Consider the following 19,876-nt stretch of genomic DNA (forward strand, 5'->3'; position numbering starts at 1 on the left):
AAAATGGCCACCATTTCGATCAAATATTCAAATACTCATAAATTTCTCATGTTTAAATCGATTTTGTAAATATTTTTACTTCTTTAAATGATTTTAGAAATCCTACCAGACGGAATAATATTACAACAACATTGTCTTTCCCGTTAAGTGTTATGTTCTTAACTGCAACTATGCGCACGTGGTCACCTTTGGTGGCTGATTTCTGCGTATGTCAATCGGAAGACGCCAAAACGCAAACACGAAAACTAGACAAATAAGATATTTTTGTGTTTTCGTGTCGTCGGGCAAAACAAACAAACAAAAAAAATCTCGACAGATTAGGCAGGGCGAAGTCATGACAACGCAACAAATAAAGGGCGCCAACATGAAAATTAGACAGATAAATGTGTCGTGCCGACGCCCTATAAACGCCAAGTTTTCTCGTAGAATGTGTCGTGTTTTCGTGCTTTCGTCCCGCCAACACATAAAAACGAAGACACAAAAACTCGACAAATAAGGTGGGAATCATTCCGAATGGATCGAAACTTCACACACTGATTCACTTTCAAATTGATTTATAAACTAACTTACACAGGTTCCATAACTTTATTTTGCTTTTAAACAAAATTATGCCCGTTTACCGACGTAGCAATTTTGTTTTAAAGACACTGGCCTCCAGATCGTTCGACAACAAAAAAGAGAGAAAATATCTTAAGTATCAGGAAATTAATGCTATATTTCTTAAAAAAAACTTTGAAACTTAATTAGATATAGATTTCAGTCTATATATAAATATGTTATGGAGACACATGAGAATTAGTTATTAGTAGAAAAAAAGGTTTGTAACGCTTTTACTCTAGGTAAACTGCATCTTTAGTATATACCTACATAAATTCTATAAAAAAAATCGGCTTGTTTTTGACAAGTAAATATGAACAGACAGAAAATTTCCGTATTGTACCTTTTGTATTGTATGTTGCACACAGTTCAATAAATAACACACATAAAAACTGCACTAAAGTTCAATTTTAACATCGAGAAACATTGAAGATTTCGTTCAATAACAAAACAACAAACAAAAAGTTGGAGGTATATAATAAAAGGGTCATTATAACAGTAGCCTGCGCGCCTGGCAAACATCCATTCGAGCCGAATACAGCATCCCAGATCGAGCTACTGTTATAATAACCATATTATATCTAACGACGTTAGATACATATTCCTCTGTTGTGTATTAATAAAGACAGCTGCCGCTGCGGCCAGGGTTCTATTTTTGACTTGGGCATCTTTTTTTCTTCTCGATTTAGCATTTTTAAGATAGTTTAGAAGTAAAAACTCATATTCTAAGACTAATGTTCATAATATGGGCAATTCTAAAGAAAGATCATTTCAGCCAAAATCAGGAGGTCAGTGCCTTTTGGTTTTTGTAAGCAAACTGGTACCTCAGAACCCATTTATGAGAATGGATCGAAACTTCCCACACTTGTTCACTGTGGTGATCTGACATGCAGTGGGAAGGTCAGTTTTGAAGTAAACATCAGACTGAATAATTTGACATTAGTATTTCCTTATTTAAAATGATTTAATTCATAACACTTACGCGCAATAATTATTAAAACTATCAACATATGTATTTGACAACATATGGCGTGTATTGGGGGAGAATATAAATCTTATTCCGGACCTTTATAGTGGTTTTAATGCAATGAAAAGTAAACATAATTACTACGAACGTTTCAAAACAATTTACTCTCCAAGAAATGCAAGAATTGATGCGAGCTTGGTTGGTGTTGCGCAGTCAAATTTACCAAAAGGGCCGAAACACATACGATATCGTCTATGGTTATAATAGAAATATCCACCTTCAGCTGATGGCGGAGAGGTCAAAGGCGTGGTAGCCTGATTTATAATTCTGCAATTTTATCCTCAGGGGCGCAGGTTTGCTGGCCGCTGTGGGCAATCTTTTTTTAAACACACTATTTTATCTAGAGATTATGTTATTAAACAGAAAAGGAAAATATTATAGCACTACAAAACGAATTTTAACCCATAAGGGTGCCACTATGGTTTTCGCAGTTGACTGCTAAAAGACGTAACTGCAAATCATTATGTCTCTCACATCTAGTTGAAAAGATATATTGATTTAGTGATGTCTGTTTGTCTGTCCGTCTGTCACAAAGTTTGTCCATGCAACTCTTCCATCACCACTGGACAAATTTACACCAAACTTCGCAAGAGTGATCATTGCCGAGCCTAGTAGCGCATATCGTCAGCATTTTCTAGTTTAATGATTTCAACAGACTTACATCCCTTGATTCATGATTTTGGCCACTTTATTTCTCTTATTTTTATTTGGCAGATTTCCACCAAACCTTACAGAAGTAATCAGGGCCAAGCCTTATAGTGCGTATTATTTGCATTGTTCGGTTCGATGATTTTCTGCAGAGTTATGGCCCTTGATTAATCAACTTTTATAATCTTTTGTCCACAACACTATCAGCCCGATAATTTTAGTGCATTAAACTTCATTAAGAGTTAAAGGCCACCTGAAACTTGTTGTAAAATCTTGGCACAACTTATTTTAACTCTAAACTTCTCCTTAATCTGAGATATACATAGCATCTAGGTTTGTTCCACGCAAACGTAAGATCTATTCAGCCGCCCGATCCGATACCAAAAATATCATTTTTGACTAGTCGATGGATATCTGGAAGCATGTTGTGTCCATCATATCTGTGACAAATAACCTTTTGAAGTCTGAAAGAAAAAAAAGTTGCAGAATCGATTCGGTGGAATCTTTATAGCAAAGGTACAGAAATATGCAAAATCCAAACGCCCACTTTCAAACTCATTTATAAGGAAGCATGATCCAAGAGGACCGGAATTAATAACAGAACTAAGTTCCAGTACAGGGCGACGTTTTAAAAAAACAACCACATCATACTAAATGAAAGATGTTTTGAAGATAATAAAATCTATAATATCCTCTGGAAGCACAGAACGCAACCAAGTCTAGTAACAGCAATTCGGTTAGACTGTACATATTAGTGAGAGCTCATGAAACACTAACTTTCCCATGCACACTTACACCGTCTTAAGCGAGACTAATAATAATTAAATAATTACTAATGATAATTACTTTTAACGGACTCAATGATCATGATGGTTCCTAAAATGACCTTAACTTTCAAATTGCTGTTGTATAGAATCTGAAGCTTGAACCTTCATGTGAGGAAGCCATCCAGCTGGCTTACGGAAGGTCGGTGGTTCTACCCAGGTGCCTGCTCGTGATGAAATAATGCACGGAGGGGCACCTGGGGTCTTCCTCCACCACCAAAAGCTGGAAACTCGCCATATGACCTATAATTGTTTCGGTGCTACGTTAAACGCAACAAAATAAATAAATAAATAAATGAACCAAAGTCACATATGCATGAAAACACGTGTTATTATTTTCTTTTATTTCACTTTGATAAATAATGTGTTTTCTGTTAAACATTCGTGTATGCAAATGGAGAAAGATAACGACTTTTGGAATGCTTTAGCAAGTGATATGTACATGTAGTTGACAGATAAACGGCCATCATATTGTCTAAAAGCTCTTATCTCTTTGCAGCAAACTAATTTAGTGCGGATATTAATGCTTGCTGATAAAGACGGAAGTTCTTTAGTGGAAATTTTGCAACTTATTAAATTCTTGAGTCATTTTCTGGACATGCGTTTACATACCAGTAAGTTATCTTGTCCTGATTCACGTTTGTTTGTATCATTTTAACTATATCCTGTCGTTTCTAATAAAACATATTCAGTAATATTTCAGGGTTGTAATAGCTAAGCAAAAACAATTGCGTAGTTTGTTAAATGTGAAGAAAGGTTCTCTTTTTTTCGCTACTGAAGTACCACAGGGAATGAAAGTTTTCATAATATTAATAAAATGTTAATTTGTATAATCGTTATAGAAGTCTTTCGCATAGAAGTTTAGATAAAATATCTGGATAAAGAACATTTAATTAAGCGGAGAATATTAACCAGATAAACTATAATGAACAAAGTAGGTCCAAATCTGGTAATCGTTATGAAATAAATAATCAATTTGCTTGATGAATAGACAAATATAGAATCTTGTATAAATTTAACCAATTGATACCGTTATTTCTATCACGTGACGATAAATAGAAACCAGCATTTTACTGTGTGATGTAACATGCATTCACGATCGTCTAGAGTCCAAAACGCCATATTATTTTCGTATTTGACGAGACTACTCGCCCGATTCCTTGATGTGGCCATTTAGAATTAAGTCCATTTATAGCGTTTTGTCTGCAGACAGCAGTAGAATTTGGAAAATAACTGCGATAACTTTCATATTTCAGAACGAAACATATGTGTGAGCACTCCGTTTCTTAGTTAGAACAACTGGCACCAGATCAGAAAGAAAATGCCATTGTACCTAATTGTTATATTCTACCCCTAGAAATACGGTTCTTATTGTATACCTAGGGGAAGGATATAGCATGTACAGTGGCTTTATCTTTCTGGTCTGGTGCCAGTGGTTAGAACATTTCCTTCCGATGATGATTATTTCTGTTTAAATTTGATAAAACGTTGAATTGTTTGGCACTGTAACATTCTAAATGTTGAACAATCGTGTCTGAAAAGTGTTTATTAGAGTTGTGAGATCTATATTTTCTAGATGTTTCATGTATCAAATGAAACTGTTATTTAAAGGCCCATAATGCTTTAATTTTTTATCTTAAAACAGAAGAAACAGCTTTACAAATCGATGTTATACGTGTTTACATGGTTAGAAAAGCGCTACTTTTAATGTTGCTAGTGAACTTTTATAGTTAGAGCCATAAAGGGAGGAAATAAAAAGCAATTGATTCAATAAAACATTCTAGTATATATCAATATTCAAAACTTTGACAAGAAGACAAAGAAAGCAATTATCAGAAATAGGATTTAACAAGAAATTAATGTATTTTATGTTCATAACGGAAAATGTGGCAGCTACATTTTAAACAAAAGCGTTTTGTGCCTTTAATTGTTTGAGTAAAATACTGAATTAGATTGGACTCGTACACAGCAGGAATAATCATTGTTTGGCCTCGTCCATATATAGGTTATCACTGCTGTGTACTCGTCAAATCGAATTCAGTATTGTGCAAAGGCGCCGAATACATACGTTTTTGGTTCTTATGGTTGCTCTTTATATGAATTTATAGAGCATTTTTGTGTCTTACTTGCAATGCCTTCTGTTGCCATTGCGAATGTTTGGGATGCTGGCAGGGATAATCTTTATTTACACTGTCCTGTAACTTTGGAACATAGTGGGTGTTAGGAGTGAGACTGGATGCGTGCAATAAGCCGGTTTAATTTCCCCATTGGTGTTTTTCCCTTTAACTGTTCATTTCCCCCTTCTTGTCTGCATGTTTTGTTTTGTCTATGTATTTGTGTACATTTGTGCGTGTGTACGTATGTTGGTTACGTACGCGTCCATGTTTGCACTGCTTAAGGAAAGTGTGGACTGGAATGCGACTTTTCCTGTTGGAATATATTTTTTATTTCTTGTGTTACTTACTTGACGTTTCAGTCATCATCTAGTTTTCTGTAAAGACGGATATATATATATATATATATTGACTGTTAAAAAGCGGAAATGTTTAAATGAACAACAGTTTACAGTTGTTTGATGTTAAAAAATACAACAGTATCGATATAATTACCTTACAGGTTTACTAAACGGTTTCTTCATTGTTGTTCACTATTTGTACTTACATGTATACATTTTTGTTTCTTTTCCAGGGGCAGTAATACAAATCATTGTACTTTATGGAATTAGTCAAGGTTTGTTTACAGCTGATGTGTATTTGTTATGTCTGACTTTTGATGAGACAATTTGCTTAAAAGCAGTAACACACAGGTCTATTCCAAACTGACATTGCGCATTGTAATTTAAGATAATGAATTGCGTTAATACATTCATCTTGGTTTGCAAAAATCGTTGACATAAGTCACGCAATCTAATAATCGTATATTAATACACAATCATAAATTACTGAAATATTGATATCAAATGGTCTCCTTCGCATATCGCCCGATTGAAATAGGCATATGTCATCTTGATTTTATATTAGTCAATACTTTTCTTAGAAATCTGAAAGAATTAAGATTTTTTGTGAGAAATGATTTATGACGTAATAATATGTTTATTACAGGTGCTAGGGGACTGATATGCTATTCGTGCAGCAACATAAAAACAAGTGAGGATTGCATGAACGTAATTGAATGTACTGGAAGAGAGGTAACTTTGCTTGTGTTTTAATCTGGCCCATACGCATTAAACTAAATGTTAATATGCTGCTTTCTGTTTTCTCTTCCATTGTTAAATTAGCAAAGACAGAAAGTTTACTTTGCATGAAAATACATTATATGACTATAGACATCTCTGTAAGATTTCATAAATATAAATATGCTATCAAAGTTTATGGCAACTTGACTACATGATTATTTGCCATTCATAAGTTTCAAGTTTCAAACATGAAATGTTGATACATACGGATCTAGTATTTCATGTTCTTAAAGTCCGTCTTCTCATTTTGAACTCCAACTTCGGTTTGAACTAAAAAGAAATGTAACGGAATCGAAGACAAAAAAAAACTTATTTAATAATTATAATATATGAAGATTCTTTTCAGCAACCGTCTGGTTTTCTCGTGCAGCTGACAAAAGTTCTTTTTTACGGGAAATTTGAAGACGAAGGGAAACTGATGTATGGATTATATCTGTATCATTTGGTACATGCTGGAGTGCTAGATTTCAAAAGCAGCTTATTTATGATAGACTGTATTGTAACATTGTGCTTATGGTGGCCACCTCTATCTTTATAAGCCGCATAAACAAGCTACAACATTCTTGGTAGATCAATATAAATGCTTCAAGAAGTAAGTTCTGGACATACAATGTTAACCAAGTCCTGCCTACCCCATTGATATATTGTACACAGTATAATCAATGGAGTCACGTACCTGCATAAGAATAAGCTACATGACTGATCACATGATGATAGAATCGCGCCGTTATAACTCAAAAGGGGGGAAATAACGATGCATAAAATCTTCGTTGTTCATAAATATGGAAAACTCAAAAAAGTAGTCTTTGACGCCCACTGTCTTGTGTTTTAAATTGTATGGTGTGAGTATGTAGATCTGAGTTTCAGTCAATATGTAAAAATGAGAGAATCAATATTAAATTGGTGAGAAAAAAAAACGTATTTTTACAAAAGGGAGTCGGGCCGCTGTTCGGCCATAAAACAGAATAAAACGCTACATGGTAGACAAAAAATGTCTCTACCAAAATTCGATTTCTCCCTGTATGAGATTGCTCTTCATCATTTTGTTGATGAAAGCATCTTCCAAGTATAGAATCTACCATGTGTTCCGTACTATTTTCATTGAGGTATTTGCAAAATGTAGAAAGCAGTCTGTATGTAATCTTTTTTTAAAGAGACTTCTGCAAAGTGCAGAATCCAGTGATCCAGTCAGACACTTTTCTTAAAGGCTTCATTTAAATGCAAAATCCAGCTTGCCTGCTGCTATGTAATTGCTTAGTACATGTAACTCCATTTTATGTTTAGCTCGCATTTCATGTGATATAGCTCTCCTCATAACTTACTTTTCATGTCCCATGGGAAGTTCCAGGAAGGAATTCTTCCTCTTCTTTATATTTCACTCTTTGACCCCTGTCATGTAATGCATTTTTGTTGTGAACATCGAGTTAACAGCAACCATAAATTTTGAAATTCTAAATGAGGCTGCCGTAATTCGTTTTTTTTACGCATCATTTGCTATTTTTTCTTCAAGTATTTGTCTTTGATAATGTATGTTTATGTGTCAACTAAATTTCAGAACAAGGGACTTTATTTAGGACATATCACTTCAGATGTTAGACCGATATATCTTAAATCATATGTCCGCAGACAGTTTGTCATTATTTATTTATTTATTTATTTGGGTTTTACGGCGCACCAACACAGTATAGGTTATATGGCGCCAAACAGGACTACAAATTTTGGTTCCACATCTCATTTACACCGAAATAAAAACATGAAGTATGGAATCAAAATTTGCATACCTGCTGGAATCACAGAGTTACTGCAAAATCAAGTGTTAAGACCCTATTAGTCTTAACACTTGGTTTTGCAGTAACTCTGTGATTCCTGCAGGTATGCAAATAAACAATGAACATTACAATATCAGGACGAGAAATTTCTTCTTTTCTTTTTACGTAAATCGTCAATGACCCGATCCTTAATTTCTATTTTGTCGTTTATTGGTTGCAACGCAGGAATTTGTTTCTTAGGTTTCTTGCAGGCTGCTCTTCACTGTAGTGCTCTTGTTGAATCAATTTGTACTCATCTTGCTGTTTCATTTTTCGAATGCCAGAATGCCAGTCTACCTGATGTGTTAATTGGGATTCACGTTGCAGCATTTGTTATTCTGTAGTTCTTGATAGCCCTTGGAGACAACCTTTAGACTTAGTTTACACTGGAGAACTGACACGTTTTTTTGCCTTTAAGTTTGACTAGTACCGTCTTTAAGCGGCTGTGTCTGGATTGTTATGCTGCTAGGTTTCTAGTTTCGTGTGGTTGTCAGTATAACTTTTTATCACACATTTATCTTGCACCTTAAGAATCTTTCCTGTAAGTAACATTTCGCCTAACATGTGCACACTGCCGTGACCTCTAGACCGGATGTTCATTAGGGAAGGTCACGCAAGTTTTTGTCTGTAACGTTGACGAAAGCATAAAATATGTTGATAATCTCAGCAATATGGAATATTGAGACAATGAAACTGGTGCACGTTGGAAGATAAATTATCGCTTGTTCAATATACTAGGTACCCATTCACCGAACTGCGCGTTAAGTTGAGAAATGTACGATTGAAACGGGTTATTATATTTCCCTCTTCATGACCATGGTTCTGATAGAATACCTAGGGGTAAGGTAAAATATGTACAGAGGTATTTTCTTTCTGTTCTGGTGCCAGTGGCCACACAGTACTTAAACCTTGTGCGCCTTGAGTATATTTTCATAAAGCCTTATCGGCCAGGCAAGGGTATTCGTACATTATTCGTATCGATTGTCAGTTGTTTTCGAAGAAAGGAATTTGACTTTTCTTGCATCCACAACCGAAAAGCGATATGGAGAATATTTTATTAAAAGCTGTGGTAAGCAAAGTTTGAAAATGATTTTCAATGACAAAAGCTTGTTTACTCATTTATTGAAAGTTTATTGATATAGCCCACTGAAAAAGAAAAGAATAATAAATAAGGATTGCAACTTTAGTAGGTTAAAGGATAGTCAAACAACCTGTGTATTGCTGTGAATTCAAAAATTACACATATCACTAGACTTGTAAACAAAATAAGGTTTTAGTCGCTCTAGATAAAGTTCACTTGACAAGTGAATTCTCCCGTTAATTTTCTCATTTTGATAGCATACTCAAATGGCGATAACAATTACATTTGGGGACTACCGTTGGAAATATCTATGTGCCCTTTATCTGGATATTTCACAAAATTTAAATTAATCATGAAAACATCGATGAAATTCTTGATGGTGACAGTTTTGTTAATTAAAGCATATTTTCTTTGCCGATAAGTGACGTGTTTTTGTCACATCTTGGCAGAACCACAGAGGCCAATAACCTGACCACTCACATTTTTGCACATATTCAAAACGTAGAGAATACGATCGTGGTGGTCCCTTGATGTTATACTGTTTCTTTTCGTAAACATAATCTATGCCATGTAAGTGTTAAACTTGCCAAAAATCATACATTAGAATTTCTAATTCAGGAATGTTTCACGAGGGCAGATGCATTCATAAATGGCAGCGTCCAGTATACAGTAGGATGTACATACGACATGGTTAGTTTTGAGATAGCTTATCATTTCTCAACACTTCGCAAAGTATCTGATTTTTTTGCTATCTTAAAGTCAGCTTTCACAGTCCTATTTATGTCAGTTTCTAACATTTACAGCTAAACAGACGTAAAGACGTACAACACAGCCATTCAACAGACTAACAAACGTAGTAACTTACTTGTATATAAAGTGCAAAACTATATTTGATAAAATGCTCTTGTAATATTTACATGTTATTAAATATGATATTTATAATGTTAATTCGCTTGACTTACAGGTGCCAATTGTGTTAAAGGGAAAGACGTTTTGTTCCCAAGTGTGCAGTGAGAACTTGTGTAATCTAGACAAATGTCAACTTTCAGGTATCAGTTCTTACTTGATTTATCTTAATCAAGATTATACATCAGTAGTCAGGAAGTGTCAAAACAAACATGAATAATTTTTAATTTAACACTAGAGATACTTAACTAACATCAATATTTAAGTATTAGTTACAAAATGTATCAAAATCACTGTTAATAATTACGCATAGCTTTCATGTCCGGATCTTGCTTGCTACTCTTTTTGTCGGATCTAGAGTCACACTAACACAATTTTGGTCATATAGCAATTTTACAGATTATTTAGTACAGAAAGACCCAGCTGACACTGCACGGTCTATAACGTAGGTAGAACCATCGGCTGTATGAAAACCAGCCAAAAGCCTTGCACACATGAAAAATTCTAATAAAACCGTAAGCGAGATTTTAAACCCGTATCAAGTTATTCGTAGTCAGAGACCCTACCCTTTTGGTCACGAATACCACTCTGGCTAGGATATAGATATTTATTAGGTGAACAATAGATTCATGCAATTTTTATTCAGATAATGAATTTGAATTGGACGTTTTTACCAAAATGTTGCCTTCAACGTATTGCAGATCATTACTCCTAAAACGATGTACTTAAATACTAATTATTATGCCTTTCGTGATATCATCAAAAATAATAAAGCACAAATTGAAAGAAAGAAAAGAAAGACCATATCATTACGTTTAGGAGTAAAGATATCTTTGAAAAACGCATGACACGTAAAGTCTCTCAAGCCTCTTTATACAGCAACAGATAAATGTATCATATTATGGAGCCTGACAAGAAATGGATGATACAATATCTACCTTCAAAGGTGTTGAGTGATCTATGTAGTTTGTTTGTTGATAGTTTACCAAAAAATGGGAATTTATTTTAGTATCTTCGAGGTACATAACACGACTACCGAGATGCTTATCCTGCGATTTAATAAGTGATCCGGGTCAATGTAGGAATCTAGTACAATGCAAACAAGATGAGGTATGTTACTGCATTATATTTGCTCTGACAGTGTCTAGTTAAGTTTAACTAGTAAGTAATACCTTTGATTTTCTTGTATGTTTTCGGCGTGAATTGTTTACCAAACCCTTGTCACAGAGATTGATTGAAATAAACAATACCGAGTCGTTCAGTCATAATTATAAAAGATGTCTTCGTGCAGTACTGTATGTTCGAATGTTCCGCTGAGAGTTTAATTATTTTGAAATGCCAGTGTATGATACTACTTAAGGATGAACCTAAAATGGGCTAATATATTAATAAAACTTTTTTCCACAGATGTGCTTCGTGCGAAAAATTACCACCTATGGAAATGCACGATACCGCTTGGGATGTATGAATAATAAGGTACCCATGCTTATTTGGATATTTATTAGTATTCTATGTGATGTCGAAAAGTTACTTATTCGTCGGCATGGCTGAATGTGTGTTCTTTTCTCGAATTTTTCCTTGTTCGAATACATGTATATCACATATTTTCCAGAAAAATGGTGAATAATCGTTTCGTTTTTTATGTTCAAATTTCTAGGTAATGAAAAGGAATGTCGTATTCAATTAGAAATATATCTTACAGTCACGTGTTTCAAACGCTTTCTGTCTATCGGGTTACAATAGGCCAAGACACTGTCAGGACATATGTGGTCTTCTTCTTCTGCCAAACATGTCGCCATATGACCAAGATTCTGTTGGTTTCGGTTTCAATACTGTTTTCATTCTACATATGCATTTATTTTATAAACTTAAACTTATAACACAGGATAGAGAAATAACTTACAAGGCTTAGCTTATATTAAAACCTCTTTCCAGATGCAGTGATTTTATCTTTAATGTGTTGCTTTTTATGGTCTATTATTTTTCATCAAATACAAGCACTGTTCGGGAGTATCAACCGAAAACCATGTATCGTCAACAATTGTCGGAAGGCGGTCTGGTCCACCAGATTCATGTTCCTTATGTTGTTCAAAAGATCATTGTAACGCAAAAGTTTGCGGCCAACAGCAAACTTCATGTAAGTGTTATGTCAATAAAAACCTTTTTTGGACTGATGAATAAAAATATCAATTGCTTCTATAAAATATTTTATATACGAAAAAGATTCATGCTTAGAATGATTTCTTTTTTAATTTTTCCTTTCCAAATATTTCAAACAAATGCCAGCAATTAGTCATGATCTATCGATTTTTAAAATCACATCGCCAACAAATTGTTAAATTTATCATCGCTAATGCATTACTCTATGAAAGTCATTTCTTTCACATCAGTTTACATAGAACAGTTTGTACTACCGATTCGCTGATACTAAAATAATGTAGAATTTTGTACCTGTTACCTGAACACCTTAAAGTTTTTTTATCATAACGATTGTGTATCTTACCATGCTTTCTAAAGACCTTCTGGTAACTGTATCTGTTTCAGATGATCGCACATACAATTTACAACTCCTTGGTGATCACCAAACATGCTTCGATTTTAATCCGACGGCATGTGCTGCCTTTGGCAACCTTGATCCTGAAGCCTGTAAAGTCATGGCTGATATTGACAGTCTTTGTCCTGAATCGTGCGGAATGTGCGGTAAGTAATAAAAAGAGTTGACGTTTTGTTGTTCAAAGAGAATAACCTTTTTATTGGAGTCGACCCTTCTTTTTCTTATCTGTTTCAGGGCACCAAGTGCAACAGATTTTCATTTAAATAATCCCGCCTCCTAGTTCTTCGGAAATACCATGATGTTTGGTACAATATATATTTGAAGAACATTAATTGATTTAATCAAATTGCAGGTAATTTTTGATGCAGTTGATAAATGAGTGTCTCATAAAGAAGTAGCTTAAATAGATAATTTAGATTTTGAGGCCCATGAGATGGATTATACAGTTAAAGGTAAACGAAATGTCAACCTTTTTTATATTTAATTCCAGGATTTATCAACAGATTTATAATCTTGATAAAATAAGTTTTATTATAGCATTGTGGATTACTTATTAATAATTTATTCATTTGTCGATTGAGGTTTTTTTAGTTTTCTGACATTAGGTATTTAACAGTTTAATTAATTGTTTGTTTATTGTATTATGTTAATGTTATGATTCATGATTACCGTGATGTAGCATTGTTCTATAAAGTGTACTGGGATAGTTTTGGCTGATTTTAAAATGAAAGTTTGGTGCCCCGCTGTCCAGTAGTTAAAAAGCTTTATTTTTATTTAGTAGAAGCTCTACATTTGAGTGTTTTTGAAAAAAATATTATTCCACAGTTGACAAATAGGCATTAGCCTCACCCAGTAGTGAATAGTAAAAATCGTTGTGCATTTTATTGTAAATAACAGTTATTGTGGCTGTAACTCAAATAAAGAAAGACGCAAACAGAAACTTAATAGTAATAAAATTAGAATGATAAAAAAGCTGATTAAGTAAATAAAGGTCATGAGGTAATGTGTTGCTTGTGAATTCGGTGACATTCAGTGCTGCTAAAGTGTATTCTAACTTACGTAATAGGTAACTGTATTGGAAAATTGTTGGGAATGCGGGCGTACAAACTGTACTAAACCAAGGATAGAGTGCAGTTTCAAGTCGCGTAGAATAAGATAAACTGACTATTTCAGTGGAGCAGTGATACAATTTGGCATTTTCTGTGTAACAGTCAGCTTTTTAAATAATCGTTTTCTTACGAGGCGAATTTAAAAGTCATAGGAATATTCTGTATGTCTTGTTCATATATTTTCACAGGACATTATGGCTGGGCTCAGTGGGAAGAATGGTCCGCGTGCTCCCTGACGTGCGGTTCTGGTATATCAGCCAGAAATAGAATTTGTGTACATCAAATAGATGTTGTAATAAACAAGACATGTTCCGGGCCTGCTAACGATACTAAAACGTGTAACGTTGAGCCATGTGCAGGTAACTTTTACTCCTCAAAACCACGAATAAACATTGGTTGACAGACCTATCTTGTACCAATAATAGTAACCTAGTATCAATATTCAATCATAGTGGCTTTGATATGTTTAAGAAATAATAGATCTATATCTCATTTTGTGATTTGTCGTTGAATAAAGTTTTTGTTTTGATTTCTGATGGGAAGTAACTATATTAAGAAGGCGCAGCGCGAGTGATATAATAGTACGCCTTTGAACGACAATGATTTTTTTCGAGAGCAAATCACTAAATGAGATATATTAGGTCTATTTCGATTCTAACACTTTACCTGTTATTTTTAAGTACATCCTTGACGGCAAATATTTGCCTGGTTCTGTTGGTTTATTTTCCAGCGCGCCGCTATATCATTTAAGGAGGTAGGTTAACATAATAATGGTATGTGCGCATGCCGAACCGGAAGCTAACGTGAGGATTTGCGACAACGTTTACGACAAACTTATGTGTTTTTATAATATTTTTCTGAAAATAAATCTTTTACGTTATGAGGAATGAAAGAAAATGGATGATCTGGTGTTAAATGGTTTAATAATGCGGAAATAATGAATAAATTACAATAGAAACGCTACAAAACATTGTTGCCTTAAAATGATGTCATCGACGTCAATGACGTAAAATCAAAATGTTACGAAATTGAGTAAAAACGAATTAATATTTCGTAAAAACGAATTATTATTTCGTAAAAACGAAATGTTATTTCGTAGAAACGAAATAAAAAAAAGTTTCACATATCACTTTACGGGCACCGTACATATTACTTAGTTCAGATATGAACTATTTTAAAGCTACTTTAAACGAAAAAGGTAGTTTTATTTAATATTTTTCAAAGAAATTACGATAAAAAGCAAGATATACGACATTTTGAACATCTCTGCTGGCATGGTTACTATAAACGTTAAGATAAATAGGGTACCATGTAAAGTATTGAGTATTCTGCTAGTAATATTACCCTAATATTCCATGTTTATTATTAACAGAATGACACTGAAGCCGTCGAAAAACTCATTATCATACATAGTTGTTTAGAAATTTGAGAAAATGCGTTACCATGGAAACATGAGCCCCGCGACATATACATTTTAAGCTTATTTTACAAAGCTATCGCGCATACTATTAAGATTATTAACTACGCAGACTTCTACGGATAAAAGTGAAACCGAAAGACACAGAAAAGTGTTAGATATCTGTATTTCCTTCTTCTTTAAATATAAAATACCTTTTGAGGGTCATGTACTTCAAACGTGGATAAAACCGGTACTAAAAGAGACAGAGATAAACAAACTTGAGATTGTAACAGCTAAAACATTAACTTACACGAAATACAATAAATTGCTACGGTTTTTACTAATTTGAATTTACCCTAGTAACATGTCAAGGTAACCTACCTCCTTAAAGCTATAACGTAATAATGATATAAAATTGTAATAAATAATATCTGAAATATTCCTTTTTTAATTTTCCCAAAGGAGGATTACTTAAGGCGATGTTGTTTTTAATCTTTCTTCAAGATTGAGAAAAACATCCCGCTTTATGTCTTTTGATATTTAAGTCATTAAGTTCATTAGAAATGCAATTCATGTGTATAGAGATAGTGACTAAACTATTCATCTGTAAAATATGCTGAGTCCCAAGTGGGTGTTTTGTAACCGATATAGTAATGCTGGGCAGGTATAGAGTCCCGAGTGGGTGTTTTGTAACCGATATAGTAATGCAGGACAGGTATAGAGTCCCGAGTGGGTGTTTTGCAACCGATATAGTAATGCAGGGCAGGTAGAGTCCCGAGTGGGTGTTTTGCAACCGATATAGTAATGCAGGTATAGTCAACTATATTTATGTTATCCTTCAACTATTAATATAACGTTAGATGTGACTGTGTAAATTACAGCGATGCTAACTTGACTAATTCATGGCACATTTCTTTTTGTCGAGTTATTTGTTACTTTCAATATTTTAATTTCAGTCCATGGTCAGTGGTCTGATTGGGGGGAATGGAGTAACTGTTCGGTGACTTGTGAAAACGGAACAAAATCACGTCAGAGAGACTGTGACAATCCTTTGCCCCAATTCGGTGGTATGAATTGCACGGGTAATGACTTGGACATTGAGGAATGTTCAGAACAACCGTGTCCTGGTAACTGATATACTAATTTTATAGTAGGATACATTTCCCTTCCTTATCGTCCTGATTTAAATAGCAAGATGTTCTGTCAATCTTATAAGAGCTCTGCGGCCATTGATATGGACCCAACGTAAACTGGACTGGTTTGCAAAAGCGTCAGTAAGGTCGCGTTCCGAAAATGCTGTATCCGTCAATTTTATAAACGAAACCTCGCAGTATTGTATGTGACAATGTACTGGTGGTGGTAATTTATACAAAATACAGACAAGGTACGTGAAAAAGACAACCAAGGCCAGACACATCGGGACATCGCCATCGAACGGTCAGTGAGAAAACACATTTTGTATGATTAAACAGCACTGAAGTGCGCAAACACCGCTACTCCATTTCATGTCTTTTAATCATTATTTTCCATTGTTGTCGTTTTATGTTTCAATCACACTCAAGTGTCAACACTACAGATCAGTGTGAATTAGAGTTGTCCCGTCATGCGAGTTTCACACGTAATGGTAACAAAAGGCACAGTATGAACACAAACATTCTGTTGTTAAAATAAAGACCTAAAAGAACAAATCTAATAAATAGTACATAAATGTACGGTACTTTCAGGTAATAGAGCCATAGTGACAGTCGGCAATGTCTGTGTGATTACATATTTTTCAGCTTGTTGTTTTCATGAAATACATTTACATCCAGAGAATGCCGAAATAGCATTAACTACAAGCAAATTGTTAATTTACACAATGGGTTTAGAATACCAAACCATAAATACCAATTAAGTTTCAATTGACTTTTTACCAATTCGTAATGAAAACAAGTCTACTATACATGTTCGGTTAGATACACTCCAATAGAATATATATTAGTCTCTATCGTTCATTTAGTCAAACTCCTGGCGAGGATACAGACTTTGACGTGCGTCACCTAATAAAAATAGAAAATAATAATAACAAAAAATGTGTACATATAGGCTGTATTTATATGTGTTAAAAAAGAACAGGTTTCAATGGATGGGGGCACATGTTCAATCTACCAGACTGCTTTTTTACCATCTGGTAGTGAGTTCAAATCCATTGGAGTGTAGTCCGAGGAAAAATGAAAATTTAAAGCTCTGAACTTTTCTATTTGTCAGTAGGACATAACGTTTTAAAGTCGACTTGCCCTTTCATTTAGAATTAAATCATGTTTTCATGGAGTCGCAACATAAAAAAGCCGGATATTAAAATCTTGTTATATAACGGTATTATTGAAAAAAAAAACTTCCATGACAAAGAATCTTACGAAGCCTGTAAATAACGTCCCCATGGGATAGAAAAGGTGGACCCCAGCCGGCAACAAACACGGTAAATATGGAAATTTACAGAACCTGTTCATGTACGGTAGTACAAAATCGCCCTCTATCCTCTGAGCAGATCTTGACATTTGCACATGTTATATGTAGCGAAATACACTTTAGAAACATTCACAGATGAATTTATGTGGCGGTGTACATGAACATTCAATGAAACACTATTCCGTGAAGAGCTGCTTATGGTGCACAGTTAAATAATAGCCTTAAACGAATGAACAATGACTAGAACTAAATAAACTAGATCTAGAGAGGGGATCTGAGATTATGGAGTCTGCATATCGCAGAACGTCAATAGTCAAGTTCAAAAAGCAGGCACTAAATCCAAAGAATGGTTTATTTTATTTGGTGAATATCTTCAAAGATGTAGATAATAACCCTTGATAACGTGTTAAAACCGCAAAATCCAACACAGTGTTACTTCCCCTTATCGGTATAGTAGAACTGGCATCAAGTATAAATTGGGCTAGCTGAAATTCAGCCCAGTTCTATTTCTCATTTTTTAAAAGTTTGTTGTGCAAAGTCTGTATCTCAATAGTTAGAATTACAGATTTTGCTAGTAAAACGAGCAATAAACTAAAGAATAATGCAGCAGTACTACGTAAAATTAGTATTCTGGTGTTGTGACCCACACCTGCTAAAAATGAAATTATTTGACAGTATTTTGAGTACAGTCAACGAATCTGACGAGTTGCATACTGTAAAATATTGATACATTGAAGACTTTCATGATGACTTTGTTCTCAAAGCTTGTGACATAAATGTCAATTTGCCTGTAGATTTTCAAAGCGTTATCAAGCGTGTCGCCATTTTAGGATCACATGGTTTTACCCTCGTCACGTGATTTGCTTGGGACAATATTCCTGCGCGGAGGTTGTTAAAATCGAAGTGACATATCTAAAACAGTGATTTGCTCTCGAATAAAAAATCATTGTTTGGAGTTCAGATGCGAATTATTATATCACTCGGGCTGCGCCAACGTGATATAATTCCTTCGCATCTGAAGTCCAAATAATGATTTTATTCAACTACAGATCTCTAGATGAAATAAATAATTTCTTATGTAACACTTGTTTTAGGTCATCCGAGCACAAGGTGCTTGGGATGAGTAGTCGTGAACAATCACCGTTCGTCTTTTCACTGGCGTCCATCGTCCGTTCGTCGGTTAAGCTTTCTGTTTTAAACGACATTTTCTGTAAATCCGTTGGGATTTGATGAAACCTAGTCTTGATACATTGTATTACTTAGATATATATACAAGTTAGAACTGTGAAATTCATGTGACAGATAATGGGGTATCAGTCACTCTTTTAACATGATGTGTCGCACTTCAGATTAATAAAAACATTTGTACATATAAGATGTTTCGCGCTGTACAAGTACAACATCCCCATCTGGATTAGGGAAATTGGCAATTCTAAAATCAGCATAATCTCTCAAATCGTTAATGTGTTTAAACCAATTTCAGTTTTAAGATAGAGCATTCACAATCATTAACAACTTTATTTTACATTTAAATAAACAGAATTTTTCCAAGAATGTACAGTCAAACCTGTAAAAGGTAGTCAGTCAAGGGAGCGGCGCAGTCTGGTTTCTTCATCAATTAGAACAAACAGTCTATTTAGAATGGCTGCTTAAGGCAATGAACTGCTTAATACATGTTATCGCTAAGGCACGTTCAAGTGTATTTTCCTTTTCTTAAGTTGAAACGTTTGTCAAAGTTCATTTTTCTTACTGCGATATAAGTTTGGGCACTTTCTACTGATTTTAATTCAACATCTCATATGTTTGTTTTCATTGTAGTCAATGGTGGCTGGTGTTTCAAAAGCGGAATGACATGCACTTATCTCAACGGTCGATACTATGCAGATGACAGATATGCTCATATACGTACAACCTGCACATGTCCAGCTCCTCAGTACGGTGGCGAACAATGCAAACAATGATCCACAACAATTAAACGGCTGGACTAAGTGTAGTTTATATATTAGATAAAGGCATGATCGCATTACTTGTCATTTCATGAACTCAACTATTCAAAATATGTTCAAGGAATGAAAATATCCATTATGAGATATACCAATGAAATGTAAGCTACACATCAAAAGATAAATATCCTTACAAAGAAGCTATCAAATATGAGCTTGTGTCATTACCATAGTATTACGTGAATTGCTCATCAGGCCGAATAGAGATACCATTAGCTGGTGGATACTTTTTATGTT

At 34.4% G+C, this 19,876-nt stretch overlaps 1 protein-coding gene across 1 annotated transcript; it reads left to right on the forward strand.

Moving 5' to 3' along the window:
• Positions 1 to 3,598: 3,598 nt before the first annotated feature.
• Positions 3,599 to 19,659, forward strand: LOC123539197 (thrombospondin-2-like). The gene is made up of 12 exons (XM_053530072.1): positions 3,599 to 3,710; positions 5,785 to 5,826; positions 6,198 to 6,283; positions 9,839 to 9,910; positions 10,185 to 10,269; positions 11,136 to 11,236; positions 11,534 to 11,602; positions 12,125 to 12,263; positions 12,671 to 12,826; positions 13,978 to 14,148; positions 16,145 to 16,315; positions 19,455 to 19,659. The coding sequence occupies exons 1-12, from the start codon at positions 3,620 to 3,622 to the stop codon at positions 19,595 to 19,597; spliced, it is 1,326 nt and encodes a 441-aa protein (XP_053386047.1). The 5' UTR covers positions 3,599 to 3,619; the 3' UTR covers positions 19,598 to 19,659.
• The last annotated feature ends 217 nt before the right edge of the window (positions 19,660 to 19,876 follow it).

This window comes from Mercenaria mercenaria, chromosome 18 (assembly GCF_021730395.1).
Source record: "Mercenaria mercenaria strain notata chromosome 18, MADL_Memer_1, whole genome shotgun sequence".
In the NCBI taxonomy this organism is placed as follows: Eukaryota; Metazoa; Mollusca; class Bivalvia; order Venerida; family Veneridae; genus Mercenaria; species Mercenaria mercenaria.

Excerpts from the sequence above, each read along its gene's own strand:
- LOC123539197 (XM_053530072.1), top strand. The coding sequence starts at position 3,620 with ATGCTTGCTGATAAAGACGGAAGTTCTTTAGTGGAAATTTTGCAACTT. Across the intron at positions 6,284-9,838 it reads TTGAATGTACTGGAAGAGAG|GAATGTTTCACGAGGGCAGA; the intron begins GTAACTTTGCTT and ends TTTCTAATTCAG. Across the intron at positions 16,316-19,454 it reads TTCAGAACAACCGTGTCCTG|TCAATGGTGGCTGGTGTTTC; the intron begins GTAACTGATATA and ends TTTTCATTGTAG.